The 27,310-nt window shown below is 45.1% G+C and overlaps 1 protein-coding gene across 4 annotated transcripts in view; it reads left to right on the top strand.

The window, feature by feature from the left end:
• RANBP9 (RAN binding protein 9) overlaps positions 1–27,310 on the top strand; it is a 467,999-nt gene that overhangs the window by 355,722 nt on the left and 84,967 nt on the right. For all 4 annotated transcript variants that reach the window (XM_086950773.1, XM_086950776.1, XM_086950775.1 and 1 more), the window contains 3 exons: positions 1,640–1,752; positions 7,829–7,937; positions 11,827–12,017. In XM_086950773.1, coding sequence (XP_086806899.1) covers positions 1,640–1,752; positions 7,829–7,937; positions 11,827–12,017 — 413 coding nt within the window. The remainder of the gene's footprint in view (positions 1–1,639; positions 1,753–7,828; positions 7,938–11,826; positions 12,018–27,310) is intronic.

The raw sequence follows: 27,310 nt of genomic DNA, 5'->3' as shown, positions 1-27,310 counted from the left end.
TTTTTTTTTTTATATATCTTTTTTTCAAACTCTTCTCCTAAATGTGTTTTAGAGGTGTACTACTATCTCTGCTTATATTACGTACGAGTGGCTAGAAGTTGTGATTGATTTAAACACAGCCTTAAGAACAAATCACCATGAAATTATTTTCTTTAATGAGTTTTAATTTCTCTACGGAGCTCTCCGGTGTTATCACCCTAGAATTCACCCTGTTAAAAAGGCATTCAAAACAGAGGTGCCGGTGGTATGCATACCTTGGCAGTTTCCACAAGTGCCATTGTCTAGTATCTAGGTATTGCCACCATTTGTGCATCATTTGAGACCATTGGCTACTACCTGGTGATATTTTCTTACCTAAGAACATTTGTAGATTTCTGATCGGAGTTAGAAATTAAGGAATTTCTTTCAGTGATTTCTTTCTGTTCTCTGTATTCCTTGGTGCACTCTTTTGAAGAAAGTTCCTTTCCATGCATCCTGTGTACTTCTGCCTCATATTGTAGCATTTTATTAACAGAAAAGGGTTTTTCTTTTTTATATTTTTCTTTTGTTCCCCTCTGCCCCCACCAGAGATGTTTAGATTATGGTGGGCTGTCGTGTTATATTACCTAACTGCCAGCATATATGTGAAATTGCAGCACAGAAATAAACCATCAGAGTTTACCTGGTGGTCTCTACAGCTACCCTGCTGACGTCAGTCTTTCCTTACTTCCCCCATCTATATGTGAAGTAGTTGGAATACTGGAACTTATTATCCTTTCTACTCAATCAATGTTGAGCATGCCCTTGTCAACTAAGGTCGCACACAAGGCGCAGTGGTTTAATCTGCTCTCACTTTAAAAATAGCGGGACAATTTCCAAGAAGGATGGGATTCGAATAAATGAAAGAAGAATGGTGGCATGGAAATTCCCCTAAAATACTGACCGTTTTCAGTTTCGAAAGACAAGCTGTCCCTCAACTCGGTTATTCTTTTATCACATCAAGGACCATTTGGTGGGATAGTAATCAACTGCAGCCTTGAGCTGGTACGTGAGACTGTAGTTGCTCTACTTGCTGCAGCCTCAGTCCAAATGTAAGCCGCCCAGCTGGCAGTGCTCTGCTACAACAGAATTGTTGAGCATGGTAGCTATTTGTAGGCGTCTCTGGCTGCTGCACTTCCCCAAACGAGTCTCTGCTGTCTCCCCGAAGACAAACCAGACGACTTCCAAGCCACGTGAGAGACAAAGAACAGGACATCTCAGTATACCTTGGCTTAAAGCAATGCAAAAGTACTCTAAAAAGCAAATGAAATTCAGTCACACACGCAAGTCATATTTAAAAGTAAGGAAAATGCCCTGAAAGTCAAATAAAAACACAGAGATACAAATTAGAAAAGAATTGCACTTTTTCAACCAAAGCCATAAGCATGAATGCTGAGAAAATCGGCACACACTCTGCAAATCACCGTGGTCTAATCTGACAAAGACGACAGGGGAATGTCGCGTTATCAGAGCCTCCAGCCCTGCCCATATAAGTCTCTGTAAGTCAGTCTTCATATGCCTTCTAAATTGCCCTTTTTTTTTCCTTTTTTTTTTGCTGTGATACAATTTTAATATTTCTGTTGTTATATGTTGCCACTTAAGTAATGTTTGTGTTTTTTAGGATGGTTTCGTCATATTTAGTTCATCATGGGTACTGTGCAACAGCAGAAGCCTTTGCTAGATCTACAGACCAGACTGTGCAAGAAGAATTAGCTTCCATAAAAAATAGACAAAGTAAGTCTAGAGTGAATGTTCAAATTTCCAAGTGGTAGGTGAGTTTTATTAATATGTTGATTTATTTGAATATTGAGCCTCTATCCGATGTTCGAGACACAAGCCATTTCCTTTATATCTGTTCTTCATCTGAGTAAAGTGGAAAACTTTAAGCAGCGGTTGCTGTATAAGTGATATGGCAATGTTTGAGGTTGCAGATACTTCCAAAAACTGTACTCGTCCAATTGTTTTTTACACCCTTTTTTCTTTTTACTGTGATAATAGTCAACCATTTGCACAAGGACCCGTGTATTTGAGTTTATAAGGCAAGATAAGGTTCTTTTCATGTCTAACTGTTGCTTGCTTACTTCTGAAGTACACATCTTATCGTCATCTTGATGCTATGGTATTACCCAGTTGGAAATCACGATTTTTTTTTTTAATGGGTTTTATTTCAATATATTGAATGCATTTGATAAACTATTAAAAACGAACTATAAAATGAAATGAATGAAATGAAAATTGCACTTGTATAGCGCTAAACTACCCGGAGGCCTCGTAGCGCTTGTGACTGAATTTGCTTAACGCAGGCTCAGGGCAGGTCAGCAGAATTTGGCATACAAGTGTGTTTTCAAGGCTTTCCTGAAGGACAGGTGGTTACTGTTGCCTCGGAGGGATAGAGGGAGGGTGTTCCAGAGTTTGGCCGCAGTATGGGAGAAAGAGCGGCCTCCCCATCGAGCTTTCCTGACTCTGGCAGGAGTGGCCAGCCAGAGGGTGCAGGAGCGGAGGGAACGGGACGGGACGTAGGGAGTAGCCAAGGGATACAGAATGGCGGGACCTGTGCGGTGAAAGGCTTTGTGTAGGATACACATAGCCTTAAATTGTACTCTTGCCACTATAGGGAGCCAGTGAAGCTCCCTTAGGGCATTCCTCGCTGACTGCCAGAGAGGGAGGTTATAGAGTAGGCGGGCCGCACTATTTTGTGTGACTTGGAGCTTCTGGGTGGCAAAGGTCGGAGCTCCCATGTAGAGGGCATTCCCGTAATCCAGGCGGGAGAGTATGAGGGCCTGGACCAGGATCCTCCTTGCCTGGAATGGGAGCAGAGGGAGCACTTTCCGCAACATCCTCATAAGCCCAAAGCAGGTGGCGGCGGTCTTTGTGGCTTGGACTGAAAAGTCCAAAGCTTTATCGAACCAGATCCCGAGGCTTTTTATTTGGGACTTTGGGACGGGGGCAGGCCCAAACATGGTGGCCAGATGGATGCAAGAACAGAGGGAGAAGGATTGCCCAATAGGATGACATCTGTCTTCTCCCCGTTAAGTTTTAGGCAGGAAGATTGCATCCATCTGGCAACAGCCTCCAGACAGGGGCCTAAGGTGTGGGACGATCCCTCAGAGTGGTCTAGAGAGACCACCAGTTGGGTATCGTCCACGTAGGTGACGATACGCATAAAAAGAAGAGCAATAAAAATATTAAAGTGAAACCTGAATCTCTTTCGAAGTCTGTTTGCATTCACAATCTGGGCTACAATGGGAAGATGCTCTGCTCCAAGATTAAGGGAATGTTTTAGCTTGAATAAAAAGGTGCTGCTCTGAATTTGGCAGGAGAAGTCTACCTGGTACAAGGAATATACAGATAAGGAAAGTTGACTGGAGAATCTTTATGAAGAACTTCTCATGGTACTTAGATTCCACAAGAGCCACAAGATTATGCAGTACAGTTGGACAGGAAAAGAGCAGCATCTGGGTTATGGTGGTGCCTTATTGTGTTTCTTCAAAAGAGCTGGTTAACCTTCATAATCCCCAATCAACTGCATATTTGCATTATGCTTTTCTCCCTTAACTCTAGCACTAGAAGGGCCAAGGGAAGGTTTACTTTCACAACTCTGACAATGGTTCCCTTTCGTTGACTAAGGAAGATCACCAGAAACATTTTAATCTTTCTTGATCGTCAGTCTGTGGACCTGAATTTGACTGTCCAGTTCTAGCAGGAATTCTGATGCCAGTGTGTGCAGTGGATTCCCCAGCCACTAGTAAATCTTGGAAGTGGCTGGTAAACCCAGGGACTTCAGTCCTGAAGTTTTAGATACATTGGGTTTCCAAAGTGAGTTCTGGCTCACAGTTACATCTGTACCATTGAAAGAAATTCAAACCATGGCTATGTCTTCCCCTAATCAGACATTGGTGTCACTCTTGGTTATTGGCTTCAATACCGGACTTTCAAGAGCACCAGTGACTTTATTGAAGAGAGGAGTTTGATGTTTGGATTGTAGTTTTTCCAGCATTATGAAAAAACATTTTTTAAACTTTATTTATAGTTTCGGCAGGGAGCAAGGCAGTTCAGGAGTACACATTCACTCTCAGTGATTTTACATCAGAAAGACTACTGAGAAGGTACACAATATTATCATTACAAAACCAACATGACATAAGTTGCATGAGATCGATGATGTAGAAACCCGGTGTAAAGAATACAAAGTCCCACAGGTCCACCCCCATCTGTATATCGTGGCAACAGCAACTGTTGGCTAAACTCTAGTCCCTTGTTGAGACCATAGACAAAAAGCCATAGTGTCAGCAAAAACCACACCTTGCGAGAGTACAAAGAATGAGAAGTACAGGTGTTATAGGGAGAGGAGCCCCTCATCCCACACCCTCTGGGACTTAACCCTGCTCCTATTGAGAAATAGAAGCTTGCTGAGTGGTTTGAACATATGATCTGTAGGGACCCCAAATATCTTTAGGTCGGTAAGAGCTTGACCGAATACTGGCAGACACCTCGCAGTTGGTATTACAGTACGCAGGCTGCGCAGCCAGCCCTGAAGGGTAAGAGCTGATTTGCGGCCCCACAATGGACCATTTTCTCTTTTGGCAAGGAGCACACAGAGGGATGTAAAACATCTAATAGTTTTGGGGAAGTTCACTGTGTATCCCAAAAGTGCCACTTCCGGTATGGGGGAAAGGGTCAGCTTAATCATGGCCCCTAGTGTGCTGTGCACATCTTCCCAGTATGTTCGGAGTTTGGGACAGGTCCATGTGAGGTGTGCAAAATCGGCATGTGAGGCAGCGCACTTGCGACAAGTATGTGGTCTGGTCGGATCTAGTCTGTGAGCCCTAGCAGGGGTAATATAGATTCTGCGTAAGAACTTAAAATACATCAGTTTGTGCCTGCTGTTAAGAGAGACGACCTTTGTTACTGCGCAGAATTTACCCCACTGATCTTCTGTTATACGGTGTCCTAGATCTGCCTCCCATTCCGAGCGAACCTTGAGCATTATGAATTTTTGTGCGATATTGGCCTTCAGCTGTCCGCACCTCTTACGTTATCCCTCATGAGTGCTCCCCAGGTCTGATACTTTTTACCATTTACGTTGCTCTTTTTGCTGCGTTGATCAAATCCGTTGGATTTAACAGACTGGTATTTTCCCAAATCATAATTTCTATCTCCAATAACCATGCTGAAACACAAGTAAAATTTCGTTCCTGTATACTGTCTAGTTCCACTTGAATGTAATCTCACTATTTGAAACTGAACTGCAAAAAAACTGAAGTCCTCATGTTTAGGAGGTTATCTTCCACTTGGTCCTCTCTTGTGGTATTGAGCTGACCTGAGCCTCATGCCAATTCCCGCCAAATATGCAAGGAACCTAGAAGTCTTTTTAGACCAAGAACTCTGTGTGGAGAACCAAGTCAGTCTACTCAGCGTCACTTGCTTTCTGATCCTCAGAATGCTACACAAAATGTTTTATTTCTTTCCTCTAGCTATTGATTCGGTTGCCAAAAGGAGTGCCCTTGCACAGGAATTTCTCCTTGAGTGGGGACACTAGATCCTACTTTTTGGGTTACATTTTTGTAATCTTCTTTGTCAACAACTAAAATATAAGTTGTGCAGATTCCTACAGAAAACCTAGTGACTGAGGTGCAGGCAATACTTTTTATTTTCTCTGTTTTAATATTTCCATATTTGTACTTTCTACAAGCCTTTGGTAAGAAAGAGCTATAAGGCCAAACTTTCAAACTCATTGTTTCAAGTTGATTAAGATATTAAAATTATTTTGCTGACTTACAATGAAAGAGTACTCTTCTTTCAGTTGTGACCTCATTGGAGAGGGTGAAGCAAAAGGGGAACCTGTTCTTTTTGGATGACTTTGTGAAGAGCATGTCCTGTTTTAATGTTGCCTTTATATAAATGTTCCTGGTTAAACTTGAAGATAGAAATGTGTTCCCCTTGAATATGTCACCTGTCTAGGTGCTACAGAGAGGGCAATTTGAATTGCAGTTTTATTTTATGTATCGTGGATCCTAAGGTATTGGTGCACATTACATGAGCACCAGTTACATTACAAAAGGTCAAATCCACATTTTGTTAGATAAAATTAGATTGTGATGTGCCCTAAATCACAGGATGTTGAGTCGATGCCGAGAAACAAACGTGGTTCCCCAGTTTGTAACTCCTCATCCTTTCACGTTTACAACTGAAGATGTGGAAGTTTTCTGTACATTTACACTCACACATATTTTGTGTTAGGGTGTTCTAATGACATAACATGCATAAACATTGATTACGAATAGGGCTTGTTGTTTTATGATTTTTTTTACATTCTGTCTTTATTTTCCCATATTTCATTTTTCACATCTGATAGATATGTATCCATGTTAATTTTTCTTTGATTAAGAAAATGTATGTAGCAACTTTCATTATTTAACAGTTATTAACTGATGAATGTATACTCTCAGTTCCATATTTTTAGGATTTTAGTGTGCTAAGGAAAAGAAGTTCCAAAACATAATTTTTGGAAATTCATTTCACTGATTAATATGCACTCACACTTGGATATCTTGAAGAGTTTAGTCTGCCTAAGGACTCTAAGACATTAAAACAATACGCTCACCAGAAAGGAATTGCTTCGTAGCCTAAACAGCTATTTGATCTTCAGTAGGCAAACATATTGCATATTAACTGCAATTCTCATGCTCAAAATCTGCACAGCTAGTGCCCAGGCGGTCCTGATTAACAGCATGGAAAAACCCAAAAGAAGTATAGTGTTTGTATTTTTCCATTTTTTTTAAATAAAGGGAAGCATATTTAGTTATGATAATTAAAATATGTAATTTCTCTACAGACTGCTAGTATGATTGCTCCAAAATCTTATTTTGACAACACAGAGGAAGGAGTATCACTGTAAAGAGCATGTATTTATCCATGTTTTAGTTGTCTGCCTTCCATTAGTCTTGTCTCAATCTTAGAGCCATAAAAAGGGAATCAAATGGAAATGCAACATACAATTTAGAATGAATGGTGCCTGATTAAACTCTTTTGGTGGATAAAGAAGACCCTCCCCTTGTTGTCTACCTTACTTATGTGAGGAAGCTATTTTGCAAATCATTGAAATCTATCCAGTTGAGCATGATCATAGTTACAAAGACAGTTTTGTTTAAGACTAAAGTTCCATAATGGCAAGCCTGATATTACATAGTTGCTGTGAAAAGGTAGTAAGCAAAAAGCTGGTTTGGAATACAATAGTTTAGAGCATAAAAAAATCTTCCTTGACATTTCTAGCAGCTGCACAACTTCCAAGCCAGTCATATACCTGTATGTGGACTAAAACGCTATTGATATTTAATTCATAATATATTTTTAATGTACATACATTTACAGTCCCTCTAGGTACACTAAATGTACGTATACTAACTGTAGTAAGTATGTTTGCCTGGAACTTTGGTCACAGAAAAGGTACTCTAAAATTAGATTTTCTCAAAATAAATATTGAAACTTGCTTTTCATTAGTTCAGTCTTGTGAAATTGCCCCTTTTACTGTTTTATCTTTTCACATTATATTTTAACCCACATCCATATAACAAAAACGCTTTCCAAAAATCTGATTTTAATAAGCTTGTCTTGAAGAGAAAATGTTCAACCAAACTTTGCTAAAAATCATTTTGAAGGTCAAGTTTCAAGTACAGTTTGTTTGATACAGTGTGTAAGGTTTATGTGCTGTATATGTCAGTTTAGGTTAAAATCAATAGGGTGTTTTTTATGCAAGTGGTGCCCTTTTGATTTGATCATTAAGCTTATTTTCTAATGTGCTGACCAACAGGAATTCAGAAACTGGTGTTAGCAGGAAGAATGGGAGAAGCCATTGAAACGACACAGCAATTGTACCCAACTTTACTAGAAAGAAACCCTAATCTTTTCTTCACACTAAAGTAAGTAATTTGCTTGTCAACTGCACCTATTTGTAAAATAGATATTTGTATTTTGTTCTTTTTTACCCCTAAACAACTAATCCATTTTTGTCCCCTTTGTATTCAATATTATGAGCCCGATTACGATGAGACCCGGAAAGCCTCAGACCTCAGGTTGGAGGCTTTCCAAGTCTCATCGTCATTTTCACTTTCGACCGCCGTATTAGGATTGTGGCGGTAAAAAGTGAAACCAGCCAATCATTCTGGCTGGATTCAGACTGGTTCAAGGAGCCCGTCAGCCAGTCTGAGACCTGCACGAAATCCCTATGGAGGGAGTTTCTGCAGTCGGGATTACGATATCCGTTTCCCACAGGCTTTTCGTGCTGTGCTTTCCAGCATGGAAAGCCTGTCAGAAAGTGACTTTGGGGCCCCTAACAGGGCCCCTTTCTCCCTGCGGCCTCTGGTTGGGGGCCCCCATGGTGCCCCCCTGTGAATCCGTGCACCGTGTCATGGTGCCTGCCACACGGTTCAGGGATTCACACAAACTCCCATTTCTCAATGGGAGCTTGTGCTACGGCCGGTTTACGCCGCCGCACAAGCTCCCAGAGGGAAATAGGAGCCGCTCAAATTATAACTAGATATGCGGAACCGCCGAACAATGGTCGGGCAGTTACCATACCGATACGGTTGCATCCTCGTGACATCGTAATAGAGCCCTATGTCTGGAATTCCCATTTATAATAAAAGGGCACATACCCATGAACATTATTTTCAAATCCAATTTAATTGTGAATTCTCACCAATATGTTACAGAAATGTACTTGAAAGTGTTTTTCTAATACCCAGTGTTCCACAAGTTTTGGAATAATTCATTCCTTCATCAGTGTAGTGATAGCCAATACACTTCAAATATAGTGTCACTTAAAAGCTGTATTGCAGCACTGATGGATCGTGATGTTGCAGACACCAAACAATTGCTTCGACGGACTTCCCCGAGCCACTGCTTAGAACATAGAAAATTATTATGTTGGAAGTGGCGTTAGCCATACCTAACCCAACTCTACACGTATTTTCCTTTCTTATAATAAACCAAAAAAACAAGAATCGAATAATTGCATGGCCAATCAAAAAAAAAATCTATTCTGGAGAAATATTAAGACTGTCAGTGGAGTACATATTAAAGAAAAGAAAAAAGCAGTAAGATTATACACGTAAGGTGTGTCTTCAATCACAAATATAATTCGGCAGATCTTTGGCTGATTGATCACATGACCAAGTTGAATTTATTTCTCCTTTTCCTGTACTTGGAATTTCAACCTTTTCATGGACACTGTTTTCCTTTTTCACATTTCTTCTCCTCATCCAGCCACTTGTACAGACTCATGCCTGGATGTATGGTAACCATAATTTACTACACCTAAACAACCATCCCAAGTGCCACGTTTTACCATCACTCAATAATGCGGAATTGTAGTGTTTAATTTTTCTACCCTCAAGGGTTCTAAAAACCTAGGCTTTTTTCTTTTCATCATTTTACTCATTTTGACCCTAACCCATTTTCATACATTGAGGTCAACTTCTTTCGCATCATGTTCAGTATCATAATCCCTTTTTATAAACATCTCAAGAACTCGCAATATACTCCCCTTTCAGGTATGACCACTTCCCTTACCTCATCGTTGGCACCCAACCCAAAGTACCCTCCGGAAAATGCAATATGTCTTTCATGAGCACAAAAGGACTGAACCCTGTGACACAATTTAGCTTAAAACTAAGAGCCCAAAGCATCTTGAACACCTCGCATTTCCACTCTAAATTGTTTCTCTTTTTCAACTTTCTAACCCCTCTCCTCACTCACAGTTTTTGGGATGATAAACCAAGGTGGTCTTATGTGTAATGCCATTCCTTTTAAAGAAACTTTGTGCAATTTCTGAAATAAATTGTTGCTTATTACGGCTCCTCATTTATTTTTTGGCAAACCTTCCCTAAGAAAGAATCTGTCCATGATCTTTGCAACCACCCTTTCATCCACCCGTTCTGCAATTTCAACCCCTGGATATTTAAAATCAACCATAGCAGAGATGTACGTGTTCCTTTTGCTTTATACCAAACAAGACCTATAATATCTATTTCTACTTTCTCTTAAGGCATATTTGGGCTATTGATGAGACAAAGCCGAGGTCTGAATGTCAGGTGCGATTTATCCGAGTTTTCCCAAATTACACAATCTCCTAGCACCTTCTTCACACCCCTTTCTTTTACTTCTGGCTTCCAATGCTAATCCTTGAATATCCTTTTAGTTTTTACTAACCCAACCTAAAACTTTTTTTCTGAACTCCGAGTGTGGTACTACAAATCCGCCTTTGATTAGCAACTTGTCTTCAGAACTTAATACGTCCTTCACTTCCAAAGTACTTCAGTAGATTCTTCATAATTTGTCATCCACTTACAACGTATTCTTTTACGTGCCATAAATAAATGACCACAACCAATCCAGTCTTCCACTCCTGCTTACCAATACAGCTTTTCCCCTCTTCGCAAAGATTGTCCTATTTCTATTCAAACCGAATCATTGTTGTCCTATCTTTTCCTTCAAACCCATTCCAACAGAAAGATTACCACGTGAAAAGATGAGGACACCTATAGTGCTATAAAAACTGTTTTGGCAACAGTTAAACTCCTTGAGCCCTTTCCACACAAACTAAAGTAGCTACTGCTGCTCTCTTGCAAATATCCCAGTTGATCAAATTTGCAGAGCGGTCATATGGAGTTGCTTCAGCACATTTACCAGTGACTATTGTTTCCAGTCTGGCTGCACTCAATTTTTGTCTGAGGACTGGTGGCCTCATAGCTTAGGTGTAGGCCTAACTCCGAAGGTAGTGGTGAGAAACCTGGAAATCATGGTGGGCGAAAGAGAACCTTTCCATGAAGAAACATGCAAACTACATCACTGGCTCTTTTTTTAGAATTATGCGCCCTTTGAGAAAAATATTTCAGTGTCTACCGCTCCAATCGAGAAAATCCCTTGTCCAGGCCCTTATAATTAGTCACCTGGACTAGGGGAATGTGCTAATGGCTTCTATGAATGAAGGACTGTTCGCAAAACTTTAGGTGGTCCACAATGCAGTGGCACCGTTAGTCTGTCATCTTCCACCTCAGTATTCCTATGAACCCATCCTCGGAGGCCTCCACTGGCTGCCCATAAAAAAGCAATCACATTTTAAAGTTCTTTGTTTAGTCCACAACTCCTTCTATGGGAATGTACCACAACATCTATAGAGAAACTCAAATGGTGTGCCCCCACTAGGAGTCTTGGGTCTAGAGGGAAACCCTGTCAGGGTGATTTGTTGCACCCAATAAGCAACAGACACGGAAGTGGATCAGCCATTGATGTAGAGCCTCTTTACTTGGTATCGAATCACCTTTTTTGACTCACTATTGTGTTCCCAGTTCTCCTGGCTTTCCAGTTAGTATGTGCTGTGAATAAATGTGCTGTTTTATCATAATTTAAGGAAGAAGCATGATTGGGAATGCACGGTTACTTACTCTTGATGCTAGTTTATTTACTGCCAATTCCGCTCTGTGGCAAAATCAGGGATGGTGGTTAAGATCCTTTCATTTTTTATTTGCAGAATTGCTAGCACTCCTTTGAGGTGGGTGGGCGGGCAGGTTTTGTGTAGTTTGTCCACTGTTTTGCTAGGCTCTGAGGAACATTCATGCTAAGATTAATACTGTAGAATCCCACTTTTTAGTAGCCAAGATTTTCCATTCTGAACACCAGCTTGTCTGACTTTACAATGAGAAAAAGGCTTATTCTTGTTAATTGAGAACAAAGTATGTGTCATGTACGTACTTATGGTCCATGTGAAGGAACTGTTTGTCTGTAATTCTCCCTTTTCAATCCTTCTAGAGTTCGACAGTTCATAGAAATGGTGAATGGCACTGACAGCGAAGTAAGATGTCTAGGAGGCCGCAGTCCTAAATCACAAGATAGTTACCCGGGCAGTCCGCGGCCCTTCAATAGTCCCAGTATGAGCCCAAGCCACGGGATAAACATCCACTGTCTAGCAACCAGCAAAGGAAGCAACACTCACTTTCCTGGTATGATCTCTAAAAGAGTCTGCATTTTGTAATCTTTTTTCTTCTTCTTCTTTTGATCGAGAGGATGGACAGATGTATGAATAACCTGGGGAATGGGAGATGAGTATGTCTTAAAATATACTGCGTAGTAGAAAAATGATGCACAGTTTATACACAGCCAATTAAAATGTTATATTTGCAATGTTAAGGTGATGGAGGGATATGTTTCTATCCCAAAAGGGTGCCTTTTTTTCAAAAGGCGACGAAGGCAAAGAGAAATATTGAGTTATTATTTTGCTCTTAATCTTGTTTCAGGTACACAAATTATTTATTTCTCATGTACGACTATACCTCAATTCACATGTTTTAAACTACTGTTCTGACAGATTCCTGGAATCTTTTGAAACGGGGCTCATTCTGCCACTCTGCATTTTCCTGGTGGGCTGCAGGCTCAGGCTGCTTTCAGAGTAGGTTGAGATGTCATTTCCTAGACATCCATGCCCTATGGCCATATTTTACTGGCAGCTTCCTCTTGTGCAGAGCAGTTTCCAACATTTTTTCCAGCTCTGATGTTGGTCTCCTGTCCGGCCTGGCTTTGAAGAAGATTAGAAAATAATTGCACCTCAGTTTATTTCCAAGTTTTAGTAGGACCGTAAACATTTGCTTCTACTCAGTGTTATTTGTCTTAGCCATTATATCCTCAGTTCCATATTTGAATATGCACTAATAAGACAACCATTGTGCTGGGTGCAGGATCCTCTCTCATCAAAGTTGCAAATATGGGGTGCACCATGCATTTTCTCCTGGGTCAGGTTGCACCTGTAGTAGTTGTGGTGGTATTTACGGCTTCCTTCTTTGCAGTCGGGTACTCCCAAATAAGCGATTTCCATGGCCGTGGGCCGACTTGGTTTACTGTCCTGTGTGGCCTCCTCAATAATCTTTCACATTAATTCTTCTGCTTCTTAAGTGTCATCTCCCTTTGAATGTTTTTAACAGAAGCCTTTTTCCTATTATCCATGAATGCAGGGCCAGCTTTTGGCATGGGTGAGCTGGGCCCAGGCTCAGGGCTCCAATCTTCAGAGGGGTGAAAAGCATGGTCTGCATGCAGGTCCTGCAAACAGCAACACCACCTACCTTGGCTCCAGCAATTCGGTTTAAAGTGCTTTTAGTGGTTCTATAAGTAGTTTTTTTTTTTTTTTAGTACCACATTAGCCCCCTTATCTTGGCCCTCCATCTACCTCTCAACTCCTTCCACCACACATCAACACCCCCTCCTCAACAAACAACTTGGAACCATTCTGACGGAGCAAAGTTGTGGCTGACTCTGGTGACCTGGGGAAGTGCCGAGATGTGTGTTCAGAGCATAGGTAGAAGTGGGAGGGATCTGAGGGTAGGGTGACCAGGCGTCCCTGATTTGCCCGAACAGTCCCGTATTTTCGGCAGCTGTCCCGGCAGATTTCAGGAAATTAAGTTCATGTCCCGTTTTTTTAGATTTCGCCTGGCGTCCGCTGCACAGCAGCGTTCGCGCAGGCGAAATCTTTTGAGAAGCAGTATGGGGCTTTGTCCCGCCTCTCTGTTCCATTGGCTAGCTCCAAAATGGAGGCTAGTCATTGCCCGAGCAGATTTGTGGGCATTCCGGCGATTTTTTCGCTCTCCGCCCCTTTGTGAACGTCATTGCGGCGGTGGGCGGTGGTTTATTTTATTTTTTAAACGTTTTTTTTGGGTCATTCCCCTAGGCCGCCCGCCCGCCGCCGGAAGAAGTCCAGGTGAGTGCTCCCCTCCCGCTGTCCGTGTGCCCGTTCCCGCCCCCCTCCCGCTGTCCGTGTGCCCGTTCCCGCATCCCCCTCCCGCTGTCCGTGTGCCCGTTCCCGCCCCCCTCCCGCTGTCCGTGTCTCCGGCCCCACTTGTAAATGCTTGCTTTATGCTGCAAGCAGTCTTGTCCTCGGCCTACCCGGGTTTTCATTGGGTCACGTGTTCTTGATGAGAAGGTGACATCCTCATAGACTTCTCAACCCTCGAGACCCTCCCTCTCCATCTGGATGCGAAAGTGAGACCTGCCGTGCAATGGATAAAGAAGAAAAGTACAAAGCATATTTCGCAAAAGTCACAGTCTACATTTTTTTCATCAATGCTTGCTTCATTTTCTTCTTACACTGGCAGCACTAAGTTAAAGGTTGAACTTGTTGAAGTAGGTGTTTAATTGACATCACTACCTGCAGGTTTGGGGTTTGTTTGTGTTTTTGTGCGCACTTTTCACTTGATCTGCTGTACATTGAAAGATGGCCGCTTGATTCACGTGGGCCGCTTTCTCTTTCTACCGTTTGACCAGTGGCACTGTTTATGCCTCGGTCACGTGACCAGCATCCAATGGGGTGGCGGAGCGGAGAATTTCGAACCGAGCTTGGGGTACCGGAGCTCTGCGGGCGAGAAAGGCCGGTTAAGAGCCTGCGTCTGTAGGAGAGGAGGGGTGGGTAGGCCGGTGAGTAGAGTGGAGGGGGAGCGCAGTGATGCACGGGAGGAGTGGAGGGGCTTTAAATCCATCTGCGGCTGAGCCCTGTGAACCTTTCTCGCAGGACAGGGCCCTGCCAGCCGGTACCGTGCTCTGCACCCACCGCTCGCGGCCCTCCAGGTTGAGTAGCAGCTGCCCTGGGCCGGTAATATGACCCCCCCCCTCACTCCCACCCAGAGCGGCAGTGAGGCGAGCGGGCCTGCCCCTTCACTTCCTGAGAGTGCTGAGAACAGAGTTGCAGAATCATGCTTATTACACCTGCTTTGTAAATGTGGACTCCACCTGGTGGCTTTTAGACCTCAGACCCACCCAACCCGCAAGCAAGAAACCTCATCTCATCATAGACAACACTCTGGACATGTACACCCAAGTGGTTTTCAGGCAGCACCAGGAAAATGGGCACCCAAGCCCTCCTCACCAGCAGACCGGACTATGAGGCCGTCTGTCCTCAGGAATAACCAACCATTTCATAAGACTTCAGACCATAAAGTCCTCAGCTGCCAGACCAGTCCTTAATCTCCAATGCCGAGCCCATAACACACACCACTTTAAGCAGCTCTACTGACTCCTAATACTCTTTGTGTGCTTCACACTTTAAGCACCTCACCCACGCCTACAAAGTGCTCCAAAATATAGGCCTTCCCTATTTGAACAACTACATCCAATTCCACCTATCTCTCATACATGTGCTCTACCCACTCTCACTAGCACACACCCCATCATACACAAATGCAGATCAGGCTTTGCCTTCCCATACATGGCTCCTAAAGCATGTAACAACCTGTCACAACACATCAGAGCCTCCTTCTCCCTTCTTGAGTTCCACTATGAGCGCAAAATTGGTTCTTCAAGGAAGCCTACCAGGGCCAGACTCACTCATATGCTACAGTGCCAGAGTACTTTTACGGGTGATTAGCGTGCTTTAAAAATGCAGCTGACATAATATCTGTTTATCAATGTTCGCGGCATGTGGGCTGCTGAATTCATATCTGTGCATAGATCGCCGCCTAGTGTTTGGTACGGATGATTGCACATTGTTGTCCTGGAAGAGTCTTCGAAGTATCACGAGATAGGTGGCTCCTCCCCTGGACTACAGTGCGCATGGGCATCCTCTCCATCCTCAGATTGTTTTTTTCCGCCATTGGGTTCGGATGTTCAAATCTTAGCTCAAGTTAGGAAACTTTTTTTTCAAAGCCAAAAGGCTTTCGCGAGCGTCAGTATAGTTTCGATCGGTATCGATAACATTTATCTACAGGACATCAACTATCGGACGGCTTCCTTCACCTCTCGCATTGAGTTTCATCGACGATGGAGAGTCGAGGCCTTTTCAAAAGGTGTCCGCTTTGTAACGCCAAATATGCACACAACGACGTCCACCCTGTGTGCAACAAATGCTCGTCACCGGACCACAATGAAGACCAATGTATGGCCTGTGCCCGGTTTAGATCAAAGAAAACTCTTCGGACCTGACGCGCGGCTCGACTGGAATCGAAGAGGCCAGCGCTGGAACCAGATAATATCTTCGGGACCGAAGACGAAGAAGTCATCGAGATCCAGGACCAAAATGAACCATCGGAGTAGGGATCCACGCATGGATCCGACTATGAGGCCGATGAGGAGGAATATCTGGAAGAAGAGGAGAATTATGAAGTCATCGACTAGGTAGGAGACGTCGACGTTCAGGCCCTTGGGGCCGAGGAAGATAGCTCAGATGAGCTAGGCCCAACCGTCGATACGGGGGCCAATGGACATAATATCAATACGGCTCAGGTCAAGGGATCGCCACATGGCCTTACCCAAGATCTACCTTCAAGTTCAACAGCCCCGCAAAAAGCCCTGGCTTCGAACATTTTAATTGAGCCATCGGTTTCGAAACCAACTTTGGTTGATCTCAGCAAAACGAAACCGAAGCCAGCACAGTCGAAAAGGAAACCGAAAGTGCAACTGGCTCTAGTCGGCGCCAAGGCCTCGAAGCCCTCGGGGCCGACGAAACAGATGAGGGACTTCAATGCAGGGAGCTTCCAGAAGGCCCTCGACTCGAGTAGCGGGGCGCCGAAGGCCAAGGTGAAGGTCGTCGAGTCAAAGACGTCGGTGCCGAAGGGAGCCGCTACGCAGCTAGAATCGAAACGGAGCACCAATCCTCCATCTATGACGGGACCGGAGACAAACGTCGGTTCCACGTCAGAGGCCGACGCGGTGCCTTGCAGCGCATAAGGCTCAAGTCATGGCCCTACACGTCGCGGAGTCGATTCACAGAATCAGAGGCAAGGCTTCGACGGCTGGACCGAAGACAGCCACCACTACCAAGTTGGTCACCGCGCTCGCAACGTCGGCGCCAATAAAATACGGTTTACCACCGGCTGTGCGGCCGAAGATGTTCGAGCCGAAACAGTGCATCGGCATCATAAAAAAACCCGCATTGACCCAAAGGCCTACAAATGAGACCGAGGAACGGGAACCGAGACAGTTCATAGACTCGGAAACAGGAAGACTGTCTCTCTACAAAAGGAGAATAGTCCCTGACACACCCATGGAGTCTTTCAGGATTCCTCTAAAGAAGAGGGGATCACCTGCGTCACTAGTGATGGTCGAACACTTGCAGACATATGAGCATGAGCCTCAATCCTTTTCCCCTACATACTCAGATGCAGGGGCAGGTGACGATGATACTCAAGGTGATGGCGATGTGATGGACACTGATCGTGATGATCTGAACCAAACATGGGCAGACCCTGCTTACCTAGGAGACCCGCAACATGACCCTGATACTACGGTCTACAATGTCAAAACGTCTCCGACTGAAGACACTACAGCTTTCAACGCTCTGATTGAAAGAGCTGCGTTAAATCATGACGTTGAACTTCATAGTGATACTGTGGAAGTGGACTTCCTTGTGGACACATTCTCAACTTCCGAAAAAAGTGTAAAGACACTACCAATGCTCATGGGTGTTCTTAAACACGCCAAGGACATTTTCAAAGAAAATACTAGAGCAAGGGTAGTTAAACCAAGGATAGAAAAGAAGTATAGGCCGGCACCCGTGGATCCTGCCTATATTAAAGGACAATTGCCTTTAGAGTCTATGGTAGTTGCCAATGCAAGGAAGAGGGCAAACTCGCAAACTGGAGATGCGCCTCCGCCTGATAAGGAATCAAAGATACTGGAAACATCTGTCAAAAGAGTGGCAGCACAGGCTGCAAACATCTGGCGCATTGCTAATACTCAGGCGCTTCTCGCCAGATATGATAGGGCCCACTACGATAATCTAGAGACATTATTGCAGCACCTCCCAGAACAATTCAAGGAAGGATCAGAGCTGTTGGTTCAGGAAGGGAAGCTGATCTCCAACGCTTCCATCAAGTGTGCACTAGACACAGCTGACACTGCAGCTAGGGCTATAAACACTAGCGTCATGCTAAGGCGACATGCTTGGTTGAGAATATCTGGTTTCAAACCTGAAATACAGACCACCATTCTTAATCAGCCAGTTAACACTGACTTCTTGTTTGGCCCAGAAGTTGATGCCACCCTAGAAAAGATAAAAAAAAGGACACGGAAACTGCAAAATCCATGGGGGCTCTGCAGTCGCAGCAGTTTCGGGGTGGTTCCTTTCGTCGATCCAATAACAGAGGACCGTCAAGGGGCCAAAACACCCAACAAACGCAGTATAACAAGGGAGGTACACAATCCACCTACAATAAGAATCCCAGAGGTGGCTATAGAGGAAATAACATCAAGGGCAGAGGAAGAGGAAACAACAACTCCAGATCCTCTGCCAATACCAAACAGTGACGCCTTGTCACTGCCCCCCGACCATCTAACACCTGTCGGGGGGAGGCTACAACAGTTCCTGTCTGTATGGAAATCCATCACCACAGACAGGTGGGTAAGAGATATTGTACAGTACGGGTATTGTCTAGAGCTTACAGCCACTCCACCCAACATACCTCCAAGACACCGTCCTATGTCCGCAGAGCACTTACTTATTGCAGCAAGAGGTCGTCAGTATGCTGCAAAAAGGAGCCATAGAGCTCGTGCCTCTAGCGGAACAAAGGTCGGGGTGTACTCTTTGTACTTCTTAATTACAAAAAAGGACGGGTCTCTCAGGCCCAAACTCGACCTAAGACCCCTGAACCAATACATTCTGTCGGAGCATTTTCACATGCTCACCTTACAGCAAGTCCTACCGCTTTTAAGTCAGGGAGATTTCCTCGCAACACTGGATCTCAAAGATGCGTACTTCCACATACCCATACACCCCTCACACAGAAAGTATCTCAGGTTCACCATTCAGGATCAACACTACCAGTTCAAAGTCCTCCCCTTCGGAGTGACGACGGCGCCCAGAGTATTCACCAAGTGTCTGGCGACAGTGGCGGCACACCTCAGGAGACAGCACATACATGTCTACCCTTATCTGGACGACTGGCTTATTCAAGCAAAGTCAGCCCCGCTGTGCGCCACCCACATGTCCCACACCATTCACCTCCTTCACGATCTGGGATTCTCACTGAATTACACAAAGTCACATCTTCAACCCGCCCACGTACGGCAGTACCTGGGTGCGACAATAGACACTCTGGCAGCCACAGCTTAGCCAAATTCAGTTAGAATAAACAGCATGCAATTGCTGATACCAAAATTCAGACCTCAACGCTCCCTTCAGGCGCGAGTGTTCATGCAGTTGATAGACATGATGGCCTCCTGCATCTTCATAGTCCCGCACGCGAGACTACATATGCGCCCGCTTCAGGAGTGCTTGGCACGTCAGTGGAACCAGGCTCAAGGGCAGTTGAAAGACCTAGTGTTGGTGAGCGGTCGGGCATACAACTCTCTGCATTGGTGGAATCCACAAAACCTTTGCAAGGGCCGACCGTTCCAAGAGCCTGTACCACAGATAATACGGACAACGGACGCGTCTCTCTAGGGATGGGGAGCTCATGTACTCCATTACACAGTGCAGGGACTATGGACGACACAGCAGAAGAAGATGCACATAAACCTTCTAGAGCTGATGGCAATCTTCATGGCAATGAAAGCTTTCAAAGTACATCTGTGCAACAAAGTCGTTTTGATCCGGACGGACAACATGACTGCCATGTACTACATACAGAAGCAGGGAGGAACACACTCTCCACAGTTGTCTCACCTGGCTCAGAGCATGTGGAAGTGGGCCTGTAGGAAGGTGGCTACCTGACTATGGTTACCCCAGATTTTTTGCTTGTGTTTAGCTGGTTTTCGACTTAGTTGGCCTGGTTCCCTGCTAATCAGGGCCCCAGGCCATCTGCTCTCTCTGTAAAATGGATTCCATGTACCCTAGGTGCATAACTAAATTGGCTTGGGTCACCTTATCAGCCCCTGTATAGTGCACTATATGTGCCCAGGGCATAGGTGCCACCCAAAGCCTACCAGGGGCTGCAGCATATCTTTTTGCCACCCCTGGCTGGCTATCCAAAATTGACACAACTGGCTGATCACTCAGCTGGGGCAAGGTGGTGTAATCACCCCTTGCTTAGATATAGTATGCCTATGTCTAAACCTATATCTGTACACATATAAACCTGTGAGTCACTCCTATGGAAGGCCTTATCAATCCTGGAGGCAGAGTGCGTGGTTTAATGTGAGATGGAGCTCTGGCATGAGCTGAGCCTGTCTGCAGCTGTCGGGAACAACTCCCTAAGCTGATCCGGGATAATGCCATACCATATACTATTAAGTGCCTTATAATCCTCGCGGTTATATAGCAACTTTGGTTTGGCTTTATCAAACCATGTCGTGTAAGGTGTCATACGAATTGGAATACTACCCCCTCGCCAGTTCTGGCGACGGGGGTAGCATTCCACCCTTCTAGAGGGAGAAGACATGTTACTTTACTGAAACGCGGTTGATTTTAAAAGAGCCTCAGATCCACAAAATGGATGCCTCTGCCACAGACACGGGTCTGGCCTCCTGCTGCTGACCGAAACTCAGCAAATGGTGGCCTGGACAAAGGGTTTCCTGTCGCAGGGCGGTGTTACACCACCCCAGACAGGAGATAGTGGATTGTAGCAGGGAGGTTTCATAGAAACCAGACACTGCCTGGGGAGCACAAGGCTGCCCCTTGCATAATCCGGCCAAACCTGTTCTGGGGCACACCAGCCCCAGTCCCAGCGCGGCCTGGATCAAAGGAAAGGGGTGTATCCACCCCCTTCCTGGGTCCCACCCATAGGAGGGGACCTAGCAGGTAATCCAGCCCACCAGATTCGAATAAGAGTGGGAGCAGTGCCAATGCAACTCAGATTATCCTGAAGAAACATAAGAAACGAAACTCTGGACCCTTCGACATCCTATTCAACGTAGAAGACTGAAGAATCTCCCTTGTGGTCAAGGAGTGACCACCCTGTGCAAACAGGCACCATCCAGCACCTCGACCCTTGCTTTGTTGCAGTTCCCGCCGGAACTCGAGCGACAGAGATCGACGAGATCAAGCTTGCCTGCCTTCCTCCAGCCCGATCCACAGTCCCTGCAGAGCTGAGGCCCGTGGAGGCGACCGAAAGCGTGGGGCACGCCATCTTGAAAAGGCCACGAGACGCTGACTGCGCAGCCCACGAGTGACCCTCGAAGCTGTGCACCGGGGTTTGAGAAGCCCCAACCCTGAGCTGCTCCTGCACCGAAGCTACCCCCTCCACACTCGACGAGTGCTGCGTGTGGCCCTTCTGCTGGTGTTGGCTCGACGCGTTGGCCCGGTCACTTGCCAGCTGGCTTGTGGCCCCTGTGCCGACGAAAACCTTAAACAGACTTGCTTTTCTGGTTGCTCCAGATTTGCACCAGCTCCTGTGAAAAGGAGCCCCCGCTCTGACCCTCCTGGTCTGAGTGAGAAGCAATCTCCCGGTTCCGCGTGGATTGCTTTTGCCAAGTGCTGTTTGCTGCAATCTTGAAGCCGACGGCGCTGACGGCGAGAGCCTGCGTGGGACAGATCGTGACCTGCTCCTGGACGTCGCAGATGCCCCAGAGCCCACGTGACAGCGGAGAGAAGCTCCTCGACAACCATCTGATTGCGCCCGACATTGCCTGGTTCCGTCCTGGTTCCACCCTAGTCACTGCTGAGTGACCCAGACTCTGTCCCCTCTGCTTTCAGATACTTTTCGACTTCGATCCACTCTTGGATCACACCGGACACTTCTGCTTCCCATCGCCTGCAGCATCTTCAGTTCCAAGCACCAAGAGCCTGCGTGTCAAAACCCGACGCCACTTCGACCCTGTGCACCCACTTCCTGTGGGTGAGGTAACATTGCAACGCCGGTGTCCCTACACTGGTACACACCTCTAGGGTCTGTATCTTAAGTTTTGTTCCTCTAGGTTCAGCGGAAGTATCTTTAAACTAACTTTGTGTAACTTTTACGCACCATTGACTTTGCATTGGTGCAAGCCGCACTTTACGTGCTGCACCCGAATCCCGCGGGCTTTTCCCGACTTCAGCATTGATAGTCCTGACTGCTCCCAGCGATTCCCTAGGCCTAACCACTGTTCGATTGGATTCTCTTATACCACTTTTTAGGGCTCGGACTCCTCCCCACTGTAAAGTGGGAGGAGTTTCGAGAACTAATGTTAAAGAAGAAAAAAAAGTATCTCCTAGGGCTTTTGCCGAGACAAATTCCACACATTCCTTTGCGTGTTCTGTCATCTGGCCAGTGATTCGTGTTCGTTGTGCTGTCGTTTTAATAGGCTTGAAGTGATAGGGTAAATGTAGTTTTGTTCCGCCATTTTGGGCATATTTCGTTCGTGCTCGCGCAAAGAAGTACATTAATAATTATAATTAGGAGCTGTCAGGGTGCCTCCGTAAGTGAATGCAGATGGCCGGGCGCGTTCAACATTCAGCAGCGCTCAGCGCGCAGCTGCTGCATGCCAGGCCGGGAAAGGGCTTCATCAGCCTCACTCATCACCATATTTCAGACCAGAATACAAATAAATATATATGCTCACTCGTGCAGCGTGGCCAGTGCCTAGTCTGCAGGCTTCAAGCGTAAGACTGCTTTCATAGTCTCAATATTGTTCCTGTTCTAATAAATTTTTTACAATAGCGATCGCGAAAGCGATCGCTTTCAGTGCTGCTTTTTTTTTTGTGGAGAGCAGATCTAATGCCCTTTCCAATGCTTGTTATACCAGGCAGGGCAAGGGTATGTTGTGACTGCATATTAGTCCCAAGCAGAAAACCAGGCATTTTCTCCTGAAGGAACCAGCACTTTCCCTGCACCTTAAACTTGAGCGGACACTCTCAGTCTGTAAAGAGGGCGGCGTCTTGTCGAACGCACACCCCGTGTCCACGCTTGGGATCTGTCAACAAATTGCCTTCCTTAATTAACAGCGACACGGAGCGCAGTCGACACAGCTCTCGTCTTTGTTCATCGCCTTAAAAACGAAAACAAAGGGAAGCGCGTAGAAAAAGAGTGAAGCGCCCACCCAGACACACAACACGAACACAACACAGCAAGAATTAACAGAATGTGCAAAGAACAAGAACGGCTGCTTCTTATATCTGTGATAGGTTGTGCAGGATTAAGGAAGTAAAATAGGGCTGCCAAGGAAACCTATTAGGACGGTTTTACAACCTTCATTTATAATGTGCCTGTCCTCAGAGCGCGCTCCGACGAATCACGCTCTCCATACAGAACATAAACCAGCTCTCGGAAAGGGGACTCCACCTTACCACGAGTTTCTGCATTGTAGGCGCGCCTGTCTTCAATGCGCTATAAATGACATATTCCAGGAAGGGCATTTTAGGACAAGTGGTCTGAGGGAGACTCTTTATAAACAGTGTAAGGGGACCATTTTCAGAGCCGGGGTGATGTGTATGTCATTCTGTGTGTAGTTTTTTTCTCATCTCTGTGCTCACATAAGCAGCCTATACAATCAAGGCTTAGTGGCTAAAAAAAAAATCTAGTTACTAAATATTGAAAAGTGTGGGAAGGAGTCGAGATGTTATTTTGAGCAGGTCTCTATGCTCTGACTGGGCCCACCGACATTAGTGGCCCTGCAGATGCTAGCTAGTGCCTGGAAGGGGGTATTGCTGCTGCAGCACACGTGGCGACCCACTGCTGGAGCATCGCAGCGCTCACAGGGGCTCAAGAATCGACCCAGTGCGGCAAGATGATGACCGCAACCCTCCCGCTCTGCTGACTTGGAGCCAGGGCCTTGGGCTAGCCTGGGCCAGGAGAGTGCCATACAGGGCCTCCCAATGCATGCTGTGTGTGCTGCATACTCCAGTGGTTGCTGGCTGCCCGGAGGTGGCAGATTCGATGCGTGACTGCACATCAAATAGTGAGTCCACCAAGGAGGCCTTAAACCATGGGGTGGCACAGAGGCCCTTGCATGGAGCCTCCGAGGAGCTGAGACTGCTCTAATGACTAGCTGGATTACAATAAGGCGTACCCCTTGGATGAAGTACTTCACGTGCCTTAGAGACCACTGCCCAGTAGGATGGTGTAATGCAGGTTTAAGTATATTCCCCGTACAGCCCCCCCCCCCCCCCCTCAGACTAACCTATGCCTTATTAACAGTGCCTCTGTGCTTGCTTTACTTCTGGATAGGACACGTATGGAGTGCATAGTTGCTTTAACAGTTCCTAAAAGGGACGTCAAGTCATTTTATACTATGCATGCTTTATCTCTCACACTTTTTTCCACCATCACGTGCAAGACATGTTAAAAGGACCTCTCAGGCACTGGACAAAAATGTTTCCCACATAGGCTCAAAAGAAGCAGAATATACAAACCACCCACCCCGCACAGTGTAGCATTAACAGGCGCTTCAGCGCCCCATATAAGTGTAGTAAGTGATATATATAAAAGGTACAATACAGAATGTCTCGACCCACGCCACAGAGCAGAACTGAAGCTGAATAATTAAAGTGCTGCAGCTTATATTGTAGGCGTACACAGTTTGCAGATCCTCCTTTGAGAATCAGGAATCTGAATATATGGAATCCAAAAGCACACGAGCGTTGCTTAGTTGTAATTAAGATTATATAAACTCAACCCTGTTATACAACTGTATACTTGCATAGCGGATGAACACTAACGTGTTTTATTTGTGCTTTAGTTCTGGCAATAGATACCTAGTAAAACCCATGGTAGCATTCAAGTGTTCTCAGCAAATATCATTTAACTGATGAGTTCGGATTTGATTGGTCATAATAATCCCCCCCATCTCCAAACCCTGATAGACCACATATTTCTGAAACTAAATATAATATTATATCTACTCACAACACAGGAATAACATATTTTTGTTTTAACCATTAGAAAATTAAACATCGTAATTTTTTTCTAAACACGATAAACTCCTGACCTCTAAGAATTAAGATAAATGTTCACATCTGCTGTTTATTTTGATTTGTGTTTGCTGAGGGAATGCAGTATAGGTTTTCGATTTTATACACTGAATTATGGAGGTTTTTAAGCCATGCTTAGGCACTGCTCTATTTACACCCAACTATTTTCATTTTAGTAAAGGAAACACTTGGCTGCTCAACAAAAAGAACACATCAAAACACAAAAAGAATTCATAGCAAATTATATTTAATAGGACTAAGTGTATGACTTGCTTGCTAAAAGATGCCCAGTTCAAAGGTACCAACCCACTGAAATGTAATCAAAATAAATACACTTGTGGTAATCAGTGTTCAAAATTCGAATTGTTTGGAATTCTAAATCTACTGTAAAATGTTACTGCAAAAGAGTAGTGAGTAGTGAGTAGAGTAGTGAGTAGAGTAGAGTAGTGAGTGCAGAGTAGTGAGGTGAGTAGAGTAGTGAATGCAGAGTAGTGAGTAGAGTAGTGAGTAGTGAGTAGAGTAGTGAGTAGAGTAGTGAATGCAGAGTAGTGAGTAGAGTAGTGAGTAGTGAGTAGAGTAGTGAGTAGAGTAGTGAGTAGGACATCACAGGCAGCAGCTGTGCAAGCTTCTTACACTCACAAGGAGACCACAGGCAGCTGAGGTGCAATCTTCTCCCACTCACAAGAACGACATCACAGGCAGCAGCAGTGCAAGCTTCTTACACTCACAAGGAGACCACAGGCAGCAGAGGTGCAAGCTTCTCACACTCACAAGAAGGACATCACAGGCAGTAACGGTGCAATATTCTCACACTCACAAGGAGATCACTGGCAGTACACATCACATGAACACACTCCATAACACATAGCAACAATACATTGGCATTTACAATGCCATTAGCTCAAACTCCAATAAATCCGAGCCCGATTGCATTTCTAATGCTTGTTTAATATATGGTTTGAGTGGCCACCCACCCTCATCCATAACTGTGCAACTTTGTATGTTATACTGTGCTTTTGATTTAACGCTTGTGCCCCTTTGCTCATAAAGAGTACTGGGGATTAATTTAGAAATAAACACATATATTTTTATAATATATACGTGTGTGGTGTCCTTTCATTTGATATTACAGGATTGTATGTGGTAAAACAGCTCGCTTAACACGACCTCTTAAGTTAAGCCTTTAAGGCTGCTTAGTCCATGCTACCCCTAGGATAGCTTGTCTAATAAGGTTGACTTACAACCAGACACCATAAGGGATTGTTTGGACTGATACAAGGTGATTCCAGAATTGGAAACATCATATATCAGGCCAACTTCTCACAGGGCCATTCAGAGGAACATGTTCCTCATGGCAGAACACCTCCCAGGCAAGGACAACCAGATGGCAGACCTGCTCAGCAGGCACAGCCACCAGATGCAGGAGTGGGAGATACATCCATCAGTACTCCAACCGTACTTCCAGCAATGGGGTCATCCACAGATAGACCTGTTCGCCACAAGGGAAAACGCAAAATGCCAAAACTTCGCAAGCAGGTTCCCACACCCACAGTCGCACGGCAATGCGATATGGATGAACTGGTCAGGCAAATTTGCGTACGCTTTTCCCCCAGCACCTTTGATACCGCTGGTGGCACGCAAACTACCGCAACACTCGATGACCCTCATCCTGGTTGCTCCAATGTGGGCACGCCAACCATGGTACACGACGTTTCTGGAACTATCCGTGGTACCGCATCAACGGCTACGCCTCACACCCAGGCTTTTGACGCAGAACCATGGAGACATTCAGCATCCAGATCCGCAACAGCTCAACCTAGCGATCTGGCTCCTGAAGTCCTAGAATTTGGCTACCTCAACTTGCCGCCGGAATGTATGAATATCATCAAGGAGGCAAGACGGCCCACAACCAGAGCATGCTGTGCGGCTAAAGGGCAAAGTTTTGTCATATATTGTACCAACAATGACATTAACCCACTGGATGCATCTATTCAGAACATCTTCTGTTATTTGTTGCATTTATACAGATGTAATCTAGTGTACAGTTCCATTCGCATACATTTATCCACCATAGCAGCCTATCTTCAGAACAGGCAGCACCTCTCCTTATTCAGAGTGCCTGCCATTAAAGCTTTTCTGGAAGGACTTAAAAGAGTGATCCCTCCCAGACACCCACCGTCACCAGTCTGGAACCTGAATGTAGTCCTCACCAGGCTAATGGGACCACCTTTTGAACCTCTGCACTCTTGTGAGCTTCAATTTCTAACTTGGAAAGTTGCTTTCCTACTGGCCATTAACTCGCTGAGGAGAGTTAGTGAACTCCAGGCACTTACCATCCAAGAGCCATTCATCCAGGTCCACGCAAATAGGGTGGTACTACGCACCAACCCTACATTTATGCCTAAAGTGATTTCACAGTTCCACATGAACCAGACCATAGAACTGCCAGTTTTCTTTCCCAATCCGGAAAATGTCGCAGAGAGATCCCTACACACG

Source organism: Lissotriton vulgaris, unplaced genomic scaffold (assembly GCF_964263255.1).
Source record: "Lissotriton vulgaris unplaced genomic scaffold, aLisVul1.2 SCAFFOLD_1218, whole genome shotgun sequence".
NCBI lineage: Eukaryota > Metazoa > Chordata > Amphibia > Caudata > Salamandridae > Lissotriton > Lissotriton vulgaris.
The sequence above is the reverse complement of the archived record's forward strand: the minus strand, read 5'-3'. Positions and strand labels throughout refer to the sequence as shown.